The sequence below is a fragment of the Phaethon aethereus genome (assembly GCF_964289735.1).
Source record: "Phaethon aethereus genome assembly, chromosome: 3".
Lineage (NCBI taxonomy): Eukaryota > Metazoa > Chordata > Aves > Phaethontiformes > Phaethontidae > Phaethon > Phaethon aethereus.
In genome coordinates, this window is record NC_138576.1 from 82632598 (window position 1) to 82651193 (window position 18596).

The 18596-nt window shown below is 45.1% G+C and overlaps 1 protein-coding gene across 1 annotated transcript in view; it reads right to left on the minus strand.

Moving 5' to 3' along the window:
* CAPN9 (calpain 9) overlaps positions 1–13482 on the minus strand; it is a gene marked incomplete at its 3' end in the record, with an annotated part of 29714 nt that extends 16232 nt beyond the window's left edge. Inside the window, exons 1-8 of the mRNA XM_081998469.1 lie at positions 12441–13482; positions 7608–7677; positions 7028–7146; positions 6283–6416; positions 5469–5637; positions 3775–3858; positions 3437–3522; positions 1502–1579 (exon numbers count right to left, since the gene is read on the minus strand). Coding sequence (XP_081854595.1) covers positions 1502–1579; positions 3437–3522; positions 3775–3858; positions 5469–5637; positions 6283–6416; positions 7028–7146; positions 7608–7677; positions 12441–13070 — 1370 coding nt within the window. The 5' untranslated portion in view covers positions 13071–13482. The remainder of the gene's footprint in view (positions 1–1501; positions 1580–3436; positions 3523–3774; positions 3859–5468; positions 5638–6282; positions 6417–7027; positions 7147–7607; positions 7678–12440) is intronic.
* Positions 13483–18596: the final 5114 nt, after the last annotated feature.

An 18596-nucleotide genomic window follows, 5' to 3' on the forward strand; every position in this document is an offset into this window, starting at 1 on the left:
ATGCAAAGTCTGTATGTGAAGCCTGATGGGGAAACCATCAAGGTGTGGCTTAGAGGGGGCAAAGAGGCAAACGTTCCTTAGAGAAATACACAGAAGTCAAAAGGCATTAGGAAAAATAAGTCTGATGGACTGGGTGGAGGGTTTAGCTGGTATCAAACTTGCCTGACTGGTTTTGGAAGCATTTCTTACCTTCTGCATATGATTTTTGTCCATTTAACCCCTTCAATGGAAATTTCAGTCCCAATGGTTTTTGTTTCTGCTCTGAATGGCTGAGACGCTGGATGAAGAAGGCCAACATTTGTCTGGGTATGCTCAACCTCATTAATTTTTATTGGCCTTTCGAGGGCTTACTTACCTGTCAGCTTAGCTCTGTTGGACAGATGAGTTCATGAATATCATTGTTCATTTGATGCCTGCTTGCACACTTGTACCTTCATTACACAGTCAGGCTTTAAGTCATGCCCTGTATTGAGACTTACTGGAGTTATTTGGGTTCAAGGGAAAGTCTTTGCCTCCTTTTCATTCAACCCATAAGCTCCAGCTGTAGCCAGATCAAAAACAGACCAAAAAAAACCCCACAAAAGCTTTTTGGAGAAAACTAGAAATGCCCAGCTGCATTTAAAATGTCAATAGCAAAATAACTCAAAATATCCTATGTAAAAATACTTAAGTAATGGATCAGCCACTGGACCCACTTCCCTTCAGAGCTATCAAAGCTTGGGATAAATCAATTTATGTGACTTAATGTGCTGCATTGTCTATCTCAAATAACTTTTCAGGCCTAAAGTTGAACTTTGGTTTAATTTGCAGGAAAAATCTGGAATAGCCCCACTGCATTCCTCTCTAGATTTACCACTGTGTAAAAGAGATGAGTATCTGGACCTAGAAAATGTGACCAGACACATTGTCAGTAGTGCACAGCATGGTTTTTATAGGGGCGGTTCATGTGCAAGTCAGCCATCTGCTCTGTCTGAGATGGTGAATTTGGCATGAAGAACACTTTACACTTCTAAAGCAATTTCCAGCATGATTTTTTTTTCCTATTTCATTTCATCTTGTCTTAAAATTTTCCATCATTTCACACACATCTTGGTGTTCTTTTACTTTCTGTAATAAGTAGTATTGCTTCTCAGGACTCCCTTCCCTTCCAGTGTATGTCTAGTATCAACCCTGAAGGCATTTCATAGGTGCCTTCCTATGCACCTGTAGAGCCTGCCTTTGTTCATGGGAAGGATTTAAGGGGTGTTACATTCATGGGAGACACACAGTATTTGAAACATGCTAATGCCATTAACTAAGCTGACTTTTAAAACTCTTTGTTATTAAAATAGACATGGGCACACATGAAACACACAGAAAACCAAGTGAGCATTCTACCTGCCCTCTCCTAGGCAGAAACTGAGCATTTTCTCACACAGAGACTTCTCACTTATTGCTCATTTTGGCTGCTTGCACCTTGATTTCCGACTAGAGCCACACACTTCAAAAACCTGTGGCTTACCAGAACTCTCCATCATCCCGTGCTGCCTGAGATAGGCGTCTCTGCTCCAGTGGGCTGACTGAACACCACTCCGGAGAGCTGCAAGAAAACAAAACCAAGCTTTACTATGGGTGTGTGAAAAGTGATTTTCCCTGGCTCAGAATAACTGGCTGGACATGGCGGCAGGCTATTCTTCTTCCAGATGTGTTTTAATTGAGCAGCTTACACAAACAAGGATGCATTTAAGAGGTTTCCCAAATCCTGCTGTCACTCATGGTCGCAGAGACCCAATTAATGTAGCTGGAAGCAGGACCAGGCCAAAGATCCCAAAGCTGCTCCAGGATGGTGCTGCGTGAGTTATTGCCTGCACTCAGAGTTGGGACTGCTGTCATGTGTTGGCATTAGGTATAATAGGGCTATTGGTAAACCTCAAGATTTTGCTAAGTCACACCCCTCCTTAAATCTGTTTTCCATCTGTAGCACCCTCTCCTCTTTCACGTTTGTCAGTAATTTAGGGCCAGATATTTCTTCAAAATTGAGTCAATGGGAGCTGAATAGGCTCCTTCCCCTGTACAGTGATATTTGCTGGAGTAACTGGGGTTCCAGGAAAAGTCTTTGCCTCCTTTTCATTCACCCCTACAACTCCAGCTGTAGCAGGTCAGAACGAAACAAAAACCTGTAAAGCTTTTTGGAAAAAACTTGGAATGCCCTACCTCATCTCCAGTCTGACATAATAAACATGGTAGCAGGTAATAATAAACAGGGAGTAACAGGTACCTTGTGTTGAGGTTTTTAATTCCAGCAACCACTGCAAAATGTTAATACAGATTCACCTACTGACCTGTGAGGCCCTCTGCAACTTGAGTTCCAGAAAACCTCCCAAGTGCAGAATCAGAGCTCTGCTTTGCAGAGACAGCCTTTTCAATAATCAGCATGAATTGCCAGATGCCTGTCCTGATGTTAACCTCTTTGGGGTTTTTTTTGAGATTTAATCACTCATTACATATGTCAATTATTCACGTTTTTTTTTCCCAAGATAACAAAGGATCAGTGCTGATGTGGAAATATTTCATTTATTTCTGAGTCATGTTAAGGGCTGGGACATTCAAAGAAGTCCTACAGATGACTACATGTCTCAGCAGTTTTAAAGGGGCAGGCAGGTTATGGCTCCTCTCACCTACATCTATGTGCATTAAAAAAACCCCAACCCTTAGCAGAAGAAAGTGAAACAAAAATGAAGCCATGCATATGTGCAAAAATATATCGAAAAGTGTATGTTGGGGGGGAATGTATTGGTGTTTTTTACTTTTTAAAATTTTTTAATTTTGTATTACTTGCACTTTGTTTACCACTGGTAGTAAAACCACATTGGTTTTCAGACCAGTCCTGTTGTGTTTTTGGGTTCTTCCACAGCTTTGGTGGATACCACATGGAGACGGTCTCATTTAATTTGTCATATATAGCCTGTAAGATTCCTGCCTATTCCTAGACGTGTTTAGAAATCCAGAACAGTAAACTGGGTTTGGTGTTCTAGAGACTCATAAACTACTTACAGGGGGTAATACAATATCACTTTCCAGATTATCTGCAGGAGGACAAAGTATGGATGTTGTGTTACAAGCACCACAGCAACAGGCTTGCAAAAAAACCCCAAAAAATCAGTCCAAATGTACAATTTTTCCAGACGGGAGTGTCTTAAAATTAACTTTTCCTATTCATATTAATGCATGGCTTTTGCTAATGCTAGATTTTGGAGGCTAAACAGCCTCGACAGTGTCCCCACAATTGAGCAGCTTTGAAAATACTGAGGGTGACATGTTAGTATGGCATGTTACGCATGTTCAAACTCTTGATTTAATTTTCCCTGGAATAGCTGGGGCTGCAGAAAGCTAGCTGTGGAGCCGCAGCTGGGATTTGGCCTTTGCGAGGCCAGCGTGTGTGGGACAGTGCACGCACTTGTCACTCCAAGGGCCATTCCACTCCACCTGTCCCCAGGGGTTCCTTATCCTTATCAGCTGCACTTGCCGGCCCCGATAGCTCACCTGGGGAAGAAGGAAATAGAGAAAATACCAAGTGTCAGTAGCTAGGGAGCAGGATTTCTCCAGTGTGCAGAGGCTGGGCAAGCTGCTGTAACAGCTGGGCAAAAGGTACAGACTGCTAAGGGAGACGTGGGAGGGAAAGATGGATGGGAATTTGGGTAACTCTCCCAGGATCACTCTCCTGTCTCCTGAGGTCGGGGGACACTCCCTTATCTTTTTCCCAGGTCTCTCCTTGCCCCGCGCTGCTGAACGTACCTCATCGACGCCAGTCACAGAGTAAGCGTGGCCCTTTATAAGGCCAAAGGGGGTTTTGGCTTCTGACTCGGCAGCACTGCTGGTCTGAAATATGGGGAAAAAATGTGAAATTCTAGCTGCAGAGTGAGGTCACAAGTGGTGCCACCTGGTCCCTTCCAAGCATCAGGTGGGAGGTCAGTGGCTAACCAGTACTGTGGACAGGGAACTTGTCTGTCTGCTCGATGCAAACAGTGATGGCGCAATGATGCCCTTTGAGGAAAGGAAAGGATAGTATTCCTTTTTTTTTTTTTAGCATTGTTCACTTAGAGGGAAAATAGGGTGTTTCCAGGCTGAAATACCTACTCTGCCACTGTGATTTTATATCATCATCATCTGCATTTCCAGGATCTCAATCTTAACTCCCATTCAAATGAAGTTTGGGTCAGCTAAGGGATGGGAAAAGGTGCTCTCAGAATGAGATAAGGTGTTGATATGGCCTCACTTCTTGTAAAAAGACATTGATAGAGCAGTGATGGCAGTGAAGAGTCCCATCAGCCAGCTGAGTATCACACTCTGTAATTCAATAAATACTTATTTTTGCTGCTTTGCAAGCAGCATAATATTTATATGCTTCTTTGCAAGCAGCAAAGCTTCATCACGGGAGAAAGGGCAACTTAAATCAGAAATCACTGAACGCCAAAGTTGAGGGCACAGTCTTGAGTAAAAGAGAGAGTTTGTGGAAAAGCCCTGCTTTCAGTCAGGCAGGCAATGGATTTGAGACAACAGATCTCCCTCAGCCCGGTCAAATGTTCAGCTATGAGGCTCATGGGCAGAGGGTAAATGAAAGCCTCTCTCCTTCTCTCCCAGTCTGGGCACTTCCTTTGCTTTTGTTGCAAGTGCCCAAAAAGGGAAATGAAACATTTTGTGCTTGGTGGGATTTGCTCTCAAAGCCTTTTCTCCATCTGCTCATTCTGGTGGAGAAACCAGGCACACTTTTGTTTCCGAACTGCCTTTCCTGCTGAGCACAGTCAGCGAGGAACAGCAATGGGGTTTTCATTGCTGTTGAGCAGCTCAGGCATTTTTCACCAGAAAGCCAAGGACTCATGGATGGCTCCTTTTACCCTGGGTCAGACACACCAACAGAGCAGTATGAATGAGTAGGTAACCTATGCAGGTGCTACCCACCAGCAACCTTTTCTCTGGGAAAACTGGAGGTTTCAGTCTCTGGAGGGATAAATCTGACATACCCGAAGCCCCAGCCCCTGTTTACAAACATATGCACTGATCCTGAAAATTGTCTTGAGTCCCCCAAGTCCCCACAGGTGTTATTACAGAATTCAGGGCTGAAAAAAGGCAATTTTGTAGTCTCTGGAAACAGTAAGTCCTCAAAAACCTATGGCCAGTTTTAATGCCTAGTGACCCAATAACTCAGGAAATAAAGTTCACTCTCACCAAGTGCTCATGCTCATGTCATTATTGCTTTAAATACAGTGGCCATCACTTCCTGAAAAATGATGAATCTTTTTCTTTTCTTTTAAACCACTGTACTAAGGCCTACATCAATATTACATATCTATTAGTTCATAGCTATTTGCAGAGTTAAGTGCATATCCTTCTACTTGTCATTAATCTAACCAGTCTTTAAAAAGTAGGGTTTTTTTAATGCAGAAACCACAAAACTTAACTGAGAAAATCAGACCCCATTTCTTACTTACATCAATAGAGCAGCCCACCATTGAGCATCTTTTCAGAGCTTTCTCTAGGATTTCATAGAGATTGTCAGGAGCCTTTTTAACCTCATACATTTCTCCTACACCCCCAGTGAAATCCTCCATGGCTTCTATTGTACTGCCTCCTTTCAGAGCCTCGTAGCTGCCATTCAGCCTGGAAAACACATGTTGACTGTGAGACATGCTTTCAAAATTTTGAAGATAGATACCCATGTTTGAGAGCTTTCTCACACGGGCATAAAATTGCAGCAATGGCACTGAAGTCAAAAGAAGTACCCCAGAATGTACTCAGGATATATGGGAGGAGTATTGGGATCATTCTGCTTTCCTTGTTAATTGCATTTTTAATTCATTCATTTCTCTATATCCTTAAAGCCTGGGGCTTTTCTTTCTTCAGTGCCAGTTGTCAGGTTGGCAAGGACTGAATATCACTGCATGTCAGTGGCTTGTTACCTGCCAAATCATTTAAAAATACAGAGTTAGCCAGAACCATCAACTGAGGTCTCAGCAGAGACACAAATCACAGGATTCAGGCTTTGATCCAACTCTGTTGCTATCAGCTAGGGCTGTATCTAATGATGTGCTGGAAGCTGGACCAGCTCACAAGAGATAGATATAATCTTTATTTATCTAATCTTTATAGTCTTTAGATCAAGGCAGCAGCAAATGCAACACCCTTGACCCCCCCCCCCCAAAAATACTGGATAGAAGCTGTTCGCTTGAGTTGTGAATAATGTATGTACAAATCGTGAATAATGTATGTACAAATAGCAAATTATGTATGCGTGGTGTGACTTACTTGGCATAGGCTTTCTCTAGTAAAGCACTCCAAAACTCGTTGTGTTCAGCTGAGTGCAGGAAAACCAATCGGCCTTTGAAGGTGGGCAATCGGTCATCAATCACGACATCCAGCCACTCGTTGTGCTGCCAAAACTATTTAGAAAGGATGGGGCATGAATTTGTTGACAGCATGTTATTTCCTGAGTGTAGGACTCTGGTGTCCCAGAACTTCTAATTGAAAGTTAGTTAGTCACAATCATAAGCTTGATTAGAAGTCATGTAAATCATCCATTCCCACTATACTGTGCTAGGGTGCTCTGAAGGAACGGTAATCTATCTTAAGAAAAGACTAAGATTAAAAGTGCAGAACTGTACTGTAGCTCCTTGTCTGGAGAACATCACTCATATAGCTACACAAATGGTCACCACATGATTCAAGACACCTTTAAGACACACACGTATTACAGATCTCAGTCCACCTCCTTTAAGGCTTTATGTCCTAAGTGGGCTTTAAGTGCCCAAGAAAATGTGAAATGATTTCTAAAGCCATATATCTCTTCACAGAGCAGAAGTGGCTATGTGTGTGCCCGTGGGAGGCTGATGTAGCCCTCTAGATTATTTCTCAAAACACGAACAACAGTGTAAGCTCAGCAATTCCTGTTTTTTCAATGTCTCCTCTGCAATAACCATCAACCCCACTACGAAATAGATCATGACGTGTAATGACAGAAGTGTGTCCATGCTGTGCCAGATATTCATCTTACCTGGAAGTGAAATATTCCAGCATAATCTGGCCCAAAATTTTGATCCAGTGGCACCACTCTTGCTAGTGTTTTTTCATTCAGTGTGAGAGAAGCTATGGCTGCTAGTAGCCAGCAGTCACCTGTGAATTGAGAAGGGGGAAAAAACCCTCATTTTCTTCCCTTCAAGAGGAAAAGAAGGTGGTGTAAGGGCCCGAGGAGATGTTATGGCAGTTCACTGCCATAACTCTTGAAATCCAAAAGACAGCCCACATATCCCCAGGAAGCGTGTCTCTGCTCAGCCAGGGCAGACTGTGCTGCAGTTTGGAGGTACTGGTAGACAAAAGGCTCCCTTGGGCTCACTGTACCCTCATGTGGAGATCCTTCCCTGATCTTGAATCCCACTGCACCAGAATGGTCCCTGGCACGGATGGGAAGGTGCTACAAAAGAGATGGCTGCAGGCAAAGAGGGCATGGGCAGTACTTCCAGCTTCACTGCTCCCACCAGTTCAGGAGGGACAACATCCCCTCACGTGTGAGGATATTCCTGCTGCTCCTCACGGGGTGTAGGCATGAACGCATCCACCCAGAGGCAATCACTCACCAAGATCTCCTTGGCAAACATCAGTTCTTGTGGCTCCTTCAAGGACAAACTTGGGGTCTTTGACAATGTCCTGCAAGAGGCAGAGACACACACAGAAATTACTTGGAATGTGCCAGGAAAATATCACCGTTACTCTGAGCCCTGACGTGCAGCACGGTGTGTGCCACATGAGCGATATTATCCTGCAGCAGTATAGCCACCACAAAAAAACTAGGTGGGGAATCATTGCTAATTAATTACACCGTAGAGCAACTAAAGAATCAACTACCCTCATTTCTCCATAATTAGTTGGCTGCTATTGAAAGGCTGGCGTTCTTTATTCATCTGTAAACAATTGTTAAACCGTCATAGCACAACCTGGCCCAGAATCTTGATGTTAGGTTACAGCCCCGGTTAATGGGATTTTTTTGCTTGTTTGTTTGTTTTCCCCCACTGTCTGGGAAAACTAAAATTGGCAATTTACCTTTAAATGCACTATTAAGCCTTTTATTTACCTGCACATAATACCTGGAACACACAGTATCTGACAACCATGAGTCCATTTCCTCCTCAAATAAGCAAACAACAAAGGTAGACTCCAGCCTTGTTTGTTTTACAGAGATAATTTTTAGGAGGAGCCAACACTACCCACCCTTGTGTGCTCAGAGGGACTGGTGCTCATGGTGGCATTAACGCAATTCTCAAGCATTCATTTGACTGTTTTAGTTCAATTACTAACACCACAGCTGGATAGAAAAATTATAGTGGGAAACCGATGTGGCAGGAATTCCCCTCTCTTCTCCCCTTTCCAATGAACTGTAAATTGAATGTAATTTATTGAATTGAATAGAAAAGGGAGGAGGAAGGTATCTAGTATATTACTAGAGGAATATGCCTGTAGTTAATCAGTCTGCTCTGATACTATCGCAGACCCTGTGGCATGAAGCAGATTCTTCTAAGTGGTAGAAGCTTGCAAAAAAAAAAGGGGGGGGGGGCAGAATAGAAGAACCCATTCATTTAACCCCTGGATTTGCCTAGAAGCAAACTGGTTTCCTTCTTTTGGTTTCTATCACTGCATTTTGTGTGATATAGGCCATCAGGGCAGGATATTGATAGTTTTGTTCAGCTTCCCACACTTATTGCTGAAGCGTCTGCTGCTGGCCACTGCTGGAGCCAGGACACTCTCCCCAGTGAACCAGCACGGCTCCTGCGAAGCTCACCCTTGCAGAGGCAACATTCAGGAGGAAACCAGTTTTAATATTTTTTGTTTGCCTTTGCTGGGGAGGAGGTGGTGGCCAGGTTGTGCCTCAGCCACAGATGCCCCGGGGAGGAGGTATCGCAGCATGTCGTGTCCCCAGTGCATAGAGCAAAAGGAAATCAACCAGCAGCTCCTCCTTACCTGGCCCGCCTGCTTGTTAAATACATTCCATCTTGTTAGGACTGGATGTGAACAATAAAAAAACACAGCAAAACACAGCTCATTGCCTTTAGGCATAAATATAACAATAGATGATAAAATAGGTGATCTTTAATAACATGCCTTATTTTAGCATCATTGCTCCTGGGGAACATAATTCTCATGGCAAGAACTGTATTTAGTTGTTACCAAGAAACTCCATGTGTTAGCAAGGGACAAGATAACAAACCTTTCCACTGACATGGGATTGAACATTAGATTCATGGCTCATTGCTTATTACACAGCTCTACAACTAACATGGAAAAATATTTTCAATCTCCTATGTCTAAAGCAAACAAAAATAATGAAAAAAAATCAAGAAAAAGGAATTGACAGGATTTTGACTGGACATGAGCCACATTCTCTGCTATGCAAAAGAAAACCACACAAGGCAACCTGTGACTCTCCTGATGCTACATCAAAGCTGTTTCTTTAGACTCAAAAGAAAACAAACAGCACCTCCTGCGCCTCTGTCTCACATTGCTAGAAGGGGTACATGGTGACCAAAGAAAGGCTGAGGGTGAGGCTGTTCAGGTGGCCTTATTTCTGTGATTACATTTCTCTGCCTGGTTCTAGCACACAGTACCTGTCATACCAGTTACCAGCGGCTGTTCATATTAGGAGAATTTCCTTCTTACTTCTTCCTGTAGACCATAGACTCATTTGGCATTGGCAAAACACAGTTGTCTGTCTTTTTTTTATTATTTCTTCTTCATTCTTCAGTTTATATGTCTAACTTTTCCAGACACTGAGCTGTTGAATTTATCCCAGCAGTTGAATTTAAATATAAATTAAGAAGGAAAAAAGGGACGGGACGGGACGGGACGGGACGGGACGGGACGGGAAGGGAAGGGAAGGGGAAGGGGAAGGGGAAGGGGAAGGGGAAGGGGAAGGGGAAGGGGAAGGGGAAGGGGAGGGGAAGGGGAAGGGGAAGGGGAAGGAGAAGGGGAGGGGAAGGGGAAGGGGAAGGGGAAGGGAAGGGAAGGGAAGGGAAGGGAAGGGAAGGGAAGGGAAGGGAAGGGAAGGGAAGGGAAGGGAAGGGAAGGGAAGGGAAGGGAAGGGAAGGGAAGGGAAGGGAAGGGAAGGGAAGGGAAGGGAAGGGAAGGGAAGGGAAGGGAAGGGAAGGGAAGGGAAGGGAAGGGAAGGGAAGGGAAGGGAAGGGAAAAAATGCAATGAGAAAAGGGTCTTTTGTTCTTCAGATTATTCTGAAATTTTTATAAGGTACAGTTTCAAAAGTTTAATTTGTAATTCATTACAAGGGATTGCTAAACAAAATCACTAAATATCTTTCTGAATCCTAGAACATTTAAGATTTCTGTAGAAAGTGAGATATTAATCTGGTGCAGGTCCATGTAGCTCACTGATTGCAGTGGGAGATTTACAGATTAGGGCTAGCTGAGGGTCTTGTTCACTCTGCGTACAAATGTACAAATGTACAAGGTATATGCATGTCAAAATATTGAGAAAGCCTCCTCTACGATCATTACGAAAGATTAAACTCTAACAGGGTGTAAATCTGAAGACTAACATTATTTGTCCCTGCAATTACCCTCATGTATTGTGCTACTTCACCCAAGCTACTGTAAAATACTGGTAGGAGAGGCAGTAAAAACCAGTCACTGTGAAAAGCAGTTTGAACACAGAGGCCATGCTCACCCTCTCTGGCACCGCAGCTTCACCAGCTGAGCCGTGGCAACTAACCTGGCGTGTGCTCCAGACCTGTATCCCGCTTGCAAACTAAAAAGTGTTAACTTGAAATGGTGTTGCAGTGCCTCTATTTTGCTGCTGTTCCTGATGGATAATAGAGATAAAACTGATTTCGCTTAAATGCTGAGGAGCCAGAGAAGAGCATAACTAAAACCCTGTCCTTACACATCCTCTCAGCCTCTCCTGAGCTTTATTTCTTGCTGTGCAGCTCACAAAAGTTCACCTGTTGCATGGTGGGAATTGGAGTGTAAAGACAGATCCCATTTCAGGTAACTTACTCATCCTGGAACCGTTTCCAGTTCAGTGTACAAACATCCTGAAGAAGACTGCAACAACTAGAACAAACAGACCACACTGCTGTTCCTGGGTCCCACACACAAGGACACACAAACTCTCAGCTGCTCCTGGTCACATTTTAAAGCAAAGTTTAACTATCATGAAGCCCCAAATGGAAAAAAAAGACAAACTAGCACCTAATGGCTGGCCAAAGGAAAACCATTCTTTCTCATTTAGTGTCACAGGTACTTGCATTTTTAATGTCCTACAGCAGTCCAGAGCCACTGCACCAAAAGTATCTCAGCCCCATCCTGTGCCTGAGGACAGCTCTACAGTCCACCTGGGTTTTGGGGCACAGGCAGGCAAGGCAGGCAGTAGTGCCTGCAGGGTCTGCACTTATAATGTGTAGGAATCTCCTGTTTTTTCATAGCTGAAACTTGTCCAGGGGTAATAGCGTTAATTCTGCTCTGCACTACATTAACTGGTGCTAAGGCATTTGAACGCCTATCATTGTGGATTAAGTTAAGCCAAAATTTAAACCCATTTTTAAGCCTATTTTGTTCTTGGTACCACTGTCGCCAAAGGAAAGTTTTCTACTAAAGGGAAAGCTTTCAGACTAGAAAGAAAAAGAGAATAAACATCTGTCATTAGCAAAGTAATTAAATGTAGCCACAAATTTTCTGTGGCTATTAGTTACAGAGTTAAGTGGAAAGAAGGAACCTGGAGTGATGCTGGGTTTGTGATCTGAGAGCATGTGACTAGTGATGCTTCAGGCTCTTGCTGTGTTATTAATGACTGTTATGCAAGATGCATTTAGAGATACTCATCAAGCCCTTGGCTACTGCTGAATGGCTCAGTAACCATGGCATGTATTCATAATCTCTCAGTGTTTTATGATGGAAGTGAGCAAGTAAGTATAAGAGTCTCTAAAAGTTGAAAGGTTTGCATTTTTAAAGTTTATTCTTAATTATGAATTTCCTACATTAACAACACTTCATTTTTACATAGTTAGAACATCATCATAATGTATTTTACCCTTAATTTCTTGCATGTCCTCTTATTTTCATCTTAACATTGCTTTTGTTTGGCAATAATGTAAGAGAGAAGGCTGATTACAAGTTGTTTATGCACGTACATAAATGTACGTGCATAAAGTGTGGCTATACGAGCTACATCTAAAAAATGGTATGAAACCTACCAGCCCTCTCATCCCACAGCCTGAGCTCTTTGTGGGTGACACTGTGGCCCCGCACCGCTGCCCCTGAGGTGGGAAGGGTTTCCCCCCGCGCTTCCCCTCCACGTCTCCCTGAACACGCCACGCGTTTGGTGTGATCCCAAGGTACAGCAACGCTTTCCTTTTGGCAGGATGAAAGGAGAGGAAGGGTCACCCTCCTCTGCACGATGGCATACTCACCGCAGGCCTCTTCCAGATGAAGGGAATAGGTGGCTTTTCACTGAAGAAGAGAGAGGAGTTGCAGGCGGGGAAGTCGGGGTCTTCGAAGAGGACGCCGCTGCGCAGGCACTCCTGCCTCAGCTCCTCGTAGGTCCTCCCCGAGCCGTGGGTGGCACGTGCAGCCCCGGGCAGTGCGGGCGGCCTCGGCTTCGAGTCCCGGTACAGGTAGGGCATGGCTCCCTCGGTGGGGGCAGAAGGAGGTGGGGAACAGGAGGGAAAAGAAGAGGGAGCAAAAATACCTCTAGTGCCTTGCAAAGTAAAAGGGGGAGGAACAGAGCGTGCCGTGGGGAAGCCGGCGGCGTCCTCCAGCCCTCCTCTGTCGCACCTCCTCGAACCGCAGTGTGAGACCGACCACCCGGCTGCTCCCAACGCAGCAGAGACGAACACCCTGAAAGCAAACAGGGAAGGAACAGCCGGGAGCGGCAGCGCCCGGCAGGGATGGGTGTGCGCAGGGCCTGGTGCCACTCCCCGGCGGGCACTGGCCGGGCAGAAGGTTGCCGCTGGGCCGGGGATGACTTTGAGGCACGCAGCACCCAGCCAGAGCCCTCCATCATGTGGTGGTGAGCCCTGGGAGGGAAACCAGAGCTCCATGGTAGGTGTAACCACTGTTTCTCATAGGTGGGAGAGCAGCCCGGTGTTGTCCTCATGGGATGACATGCAGGAGGTGGAAACAGGGCTGAGAGGTGGCCAGGGGCTGGGCCACTCTGCCGGGGGGGTCTGGCTATGGGGCAAGGGCTGGGTGTGCGCAGGAGGGGTGGTGGTAGCTGGTGGGGAAGGCTCAGAGCAGGACAGGCACTGAGCAGAAGGGCAAACCCAGGGAAAGTGTCAGAAAATGTTACCCTAAGGAGGGATTTTAATGGGCTGTGCATTGAAGGAGTTCTGTGTTCATTGTAATATGGGATTTTAAAAACAAATACATACATACTTGCCACTGATTTCCAGGTTTCATGACCTTGTTTGTCTGTTGCTGTGCTTCTTCCACTACCCAGCTTTTACCTGCAGCATTGTATCTCATGTTAGACAGCAAAACACCATGCTGGAGAGGACACCAGTCAATGAGCCATGGATGTTCTGAAGCAATAATGGCAAGGCTCGGAGCCAGACAGGCGTGGATAGTCCTCTCTGCTTGGGAAGGAAAGAGATGCCACCCTCTCGGAACAAATTACAGTGCCTGTAATACAAAACACAGCCCTGAGTACAAACAGGGCTCAGCCTCCCTTTGCTTTAATTGTCCCTTTGGTGGACCAGTCAAGCTTGCTGCTGAAAGATGATTAATGGAGAGCAATTAGGTGAAACAGAATTAGTTCCTTTCCATTCTGCTATTTTTCACTGCAGTGCTGTGAGGAAAGCTTTCTTTTTCAGAGCATATATTCCCATGTTTATTCCCCATAATTGCATCCATTGTTGATATCTGCAGGCTCCCTGCTGAGACTGAGTTCCCATTGTCCAAATGTATGGATGCTATCCAAATGTGTGAGAAGAGGCAGGCCTGGTGCTCCAAACGTGGCTGTCATTTGACCAAACTTGAGGTCTGCAGAACAGAGTCCAAGCTACTCACCTCAGCTTTTTCTATAGTCAGTGCAGAAGACTGGCACCTCCAGAAGGTGATTCACTGTCCATAAGATCCCACTGGAGACAACTGTGTCTTTCATTTGCCTGTAGATGGACCCTCATGGACTAGCTTAGCGTAGACACCCAGCTATTAAATGCATATAGTTGAGTAAGAGGGATCTAAGCCAAGGCGCTAAGAGAGGTGAAAGGCATTTAAGAGCCAACACAAGCCCAGGGATGAGACGTTTCCAACATTCCACGTTCAGCCAGTGGCAAAACCAGGAGCTTACTTTATCCACAACACCTCTGTGTGGCCCAAGGCATGTTCTCATACACCAGACTAATGTGCTGACAGGGGAAGGAGATGTTCAGTGTCCCAAACGTGCTGCCTCCACACCTGCTAAGGCCCAAGGAGAGTCATCATATCACTTCAGGGAATTTCTGCTTTTCAGAGTTCAGTTGCATACAAAAAGGTGTGGGCTGAGCTCTATGGGTGCTCATCCTGCTGCAGGGGAATTCATGCAGCTTCTTTCCTATGTGAACGCTCTGGTAATAAGGGATGTTTTCACAGTGTAGCCCTTCTCCCAGCGGGCAGGGACAGCCTTTCCCTCTCCTCATCTTGCTGCTTCATGTCACGACACCACAGGGAAACCTCATGTCTCTGAGATCTCAACCTTGGTGTCAAGGCACTGAGAGTGCCCAGGAGAGATGGTGCCTTGGGAAGGCAGGGGGAAAAAAGAGGAATGAGCAGAAAATGTTAATAAAATGTCTCAGTTCTCATTAAAATATGACACTTTGTCAGTCATATGTTAAGAATCATGGACTCATCCCTGAGACTTTCCGGTCTGGAAGGGCAGAAACATACAGACATATGTATCACTTACATATCTATCCCACTCAAGTGTTTTACAAGGAAAGGGACTTGAAGCTGTTTTTGTCTTTTACAAAGAAACCCCCTTTTGAAAGCAGTGAGAAGTGCATTTCTCCCCTAAGACAGCTCTTGTTATTGCTGCCACTTGGTGCTGTCTGTGGATACTCAGTGACTATTACAGGTGGGAGGAAAGCAAAACACAGGCGATACTCTGTTATGGACAGACACCAACAACATGTTGCTACTAGCTCAGGAAAGTGGCGGGCAGGATTTGAACCACTGGCCGAGAATGGCTTTGCTCTTTAGATGGACTAGTCCTCTGAGTAAAAGCAGGGTAGATTTTAATGCTCCCTGAACCGTAAATGAACACAGACAGTAAGAGGCTGCAACACCAGGCTGTCTATATTTTCATTCAGCACACCGTTGCAACAGACAGATGTGACGTTAAAGCAATACAAGACAGCCCTGAGTAATAACGCCCTTCGTCCACAATAACACCGTCTCAGGAACAGTAGTTTCCAGTCCACTGGCCCTCTCCTAGAAGGGACAATAGGGTAGGTCCGTTCTCGGTCTGCAAAGTGAGTGCCTGCCAGGGTGTGAAAGTGCTGCTGGCTGAGAGAGAGATGTTGAGTCGAATGCGATTAATTCCCAACAAGCCACCTCTGCAAATCATTAGGCTCCTGCAGTCTGCAGATTCTCTCTACAAGCCGCAGGACCAGGCAAGATTTCAAGGTGACAGCGTAGCAGCACAAGTGACGCACAGGCTGGCAACGTATGTTAGAGCTGAACACCGTTTTCTTCCAGGCACCATCATTAAACGCCTGTTCCTGAAACACCAGGAGTTTTATCTGTTACCTTCAGCCATGGCTCCAAAGCACACAGAGACCGTGACCACCAGTGCAATTGCAGCTGCCCGCAGGCATCGCCCTCCTGCCTAGCCACCCTGCTCATCCCACGACATCCACAGAGGGGGCCGGGTGGGCGATGCACTGCAGAAGCAGTGTCTCTGGTGGGGCTGAGCATCCTCTGCCAAGAGCAGAGAGCAGAGCCTCAGGCACGCTTACTGCTCATGGGGAGAGGAGAAGAGTAATTTCTGTAATTCTTTTCCTATCATCAATGCTATCGGGTCAGACTTCCTTGGATGTTCTTGCTTTCATCAAGAAGGCCAAAAGTCTGATTTGGTTTTCTGTGTTTTTAACTGCTTTTTATCTGAGAGAGACTCTTATTCTCTCTCTCTTCATCTGTAATTCATGGAGTAGAAGGTGGCATAAAGGGAACCCAGAAGGCCTGATGTAGGAAATGATGTTTTCCACTTCTCCTTGCCCTGCTTGCTTAGCATCATGCTACAGCTCTGACTTTCAGCCCCCACAGTTCAGCATCTGGCATGTACTTTTCTGAATCACACTTATGTAATTCCTTCCCCATTAATATCAGGTGGACCCTCGTCATTCATGATTTAAAGTTGGTTATTCAAATGACAGAAACCTGATTAAGTCTTTCATAACCCTGTTGTCATTAAACCTCATGCCCTGTCGTCAGTTTAACGTTGGAGGGTTTATCCATAGCCTTTGACTTGACTGATCCCACATTCTCCAGTGCTTGTTGCCTGCTGGCTAAGCCCCTTCAGTGTCATCTGACCTTCTCTAAGGGAATGTTTTAGGCTAGATTATTTAATTTTGTGCTCTTTCTCCAGGGGTTTGAGAGACATGACTGTTTTTTTCTTAGTCCCTTTATAGCTCCTTTATATTTGCAAAGATTTAAGAGTGGATGGTATTATGTGGACTGGGGTACTATCTGTGAAGCTCAGCAGCTTTCTGTCCTTCCTTCCTCCTCTGAATTTGTACGAAGTTATATAAAACATCTTTGTTCCGTCTCTCAGATCAGTTTCATTTCATACTGCTCGGCACCCTCTGAACCTTGCATTTGATTTGAATCCAAATGCCACAGTCACAGTCACATGAAACCATGCTGTTCCTTATACTTTCCATTACTTTGGCACAATGCAGAGCATGGACTTTTGCCCAGTGGCTTGCAGCTTGGCAGGGTTTGCACATGCTCCTGCACACGTCTTTGCTAACTGGGGACATGTTATATTGCTCTAACAACAGCTGAGACCAGACGAAATTGAGCCCAGCTTGGGGCTGTTTTTTTTAAGGACTTTTCCTTCAGCTTCCAGCAATAAGGTGATACACGCTTTCTCTGGTGTTTCCAGGGTTCGCTACAGAGGGCTGGAGCATCCTTCTCTCCCTCATTTCCAGAGGCAGAAGTGAGGTAGAAGGAGGGGAGGAAGGTCATGCAGGGCTTTAGGGGCTGTGCAGGGACTGCAAGCTAGGCCTGAGGACTGCACTGCCCTACAAAAGGTCATGGACAGCCAAGTGAAAAATGCTGGAGAGTAATGAGAAAAAGGGTACTGGAAATCAAGGGGAGGAGTTTTAAGAAGTGCCCTTTGAAAATCCTGCCCTGAGCCGATTAAAGAAAAAAAATATCTTGAAGGAATTGCAGGATATCAAACTCTCATTCAAAGGAGGATCCTAAAATTACAGTGAATGTTCATTATAATTTTGCATAGTGGTGAGAAGCCAGAGGCCACAGCCTGGCTGCTTACTCTGTGCTGTGTAATAGCAAAAAATACTTCTCCTAAAATGGTGTCAGTCCCAAATGTGGTCTTAGGACTAATCTGTGCTCACACCACCTGCAGCTTTGCCATCACTGCCATGCCTGGCTATGAAACACCTCCATGGGCCAGGCATGCTGCAGGGCTGAGGGGAGGTGGGTGCTGAGCTGTCACCCTGAGTCAGGGTGACCTCCCGGGGCAGCTCACCCACCGTAGCCCACCTTGCCCAGGTTACCCCGATGCATACAGCACCCCAGGGCCAGGAGGCAGCTCTGCTCTGCCTGTCCCCTTTCTGCCCAGGATCACCTGATGGGCTACCCCTGCTTTTGTACACCCAGAAAGAAATATAAAACACGTCTTCTTGTGTGCTTTGGTAAGTAATGACAACATTATCTGTGCTGGCAGAGGAAATATTATCATTAGATAGCCATCTAAGTGCTTTACTCAGACAAACAGGCATGGATTTCTGAGCTGTTGTTCCAGGCTGTTGTCAGAGCTAAGCATACACCACTGCATTAACTCATTACAGTGGAGGAGGGGCCGTTCTACAAACAAAAGAGGGCTTTTAAGATTTTTTTTTTTTTCTTTAGACTGTGAAACACCAAGTGGCAGTATGGGAGAGGAGCCAAGCTGTAGCATGTCTTCAACCCCCTGAGTCACAGGCAATCTACGGGAGCTCAACTTTTCCTGGGAGAAGAGCTGTAAGAGCACTCACTGACCTTTTTTGAGGGAGCTTATGGTTTTCAGAGGGTTTCATCAGTGTGTGTTTCAGCACTCTGAGCAGGAGGAAATCTTAATTCTTTTCTCACTAGGAATATCCTGGGCTGAATTTACTGTTCCTCAGCTTTATTCCTTAAGCAGTAAGCTAAAATATTATTTCATGTTTTTATAATTAACATGGAAAAGGTGGAAAAATAAAGCAAAGCAAAAATAAAATGAACCCAAAACTGCAGCAAACATTTAAGCCTTTGCTCAAAAATCATCCAGTAAAAACAACAGAGCAGGAAATTCTGATCTGCAAAAAGACTGATTTTTGCCACTTACTGAAAGCCCAGAAACTTCAATTACAAGCTCTCTAATT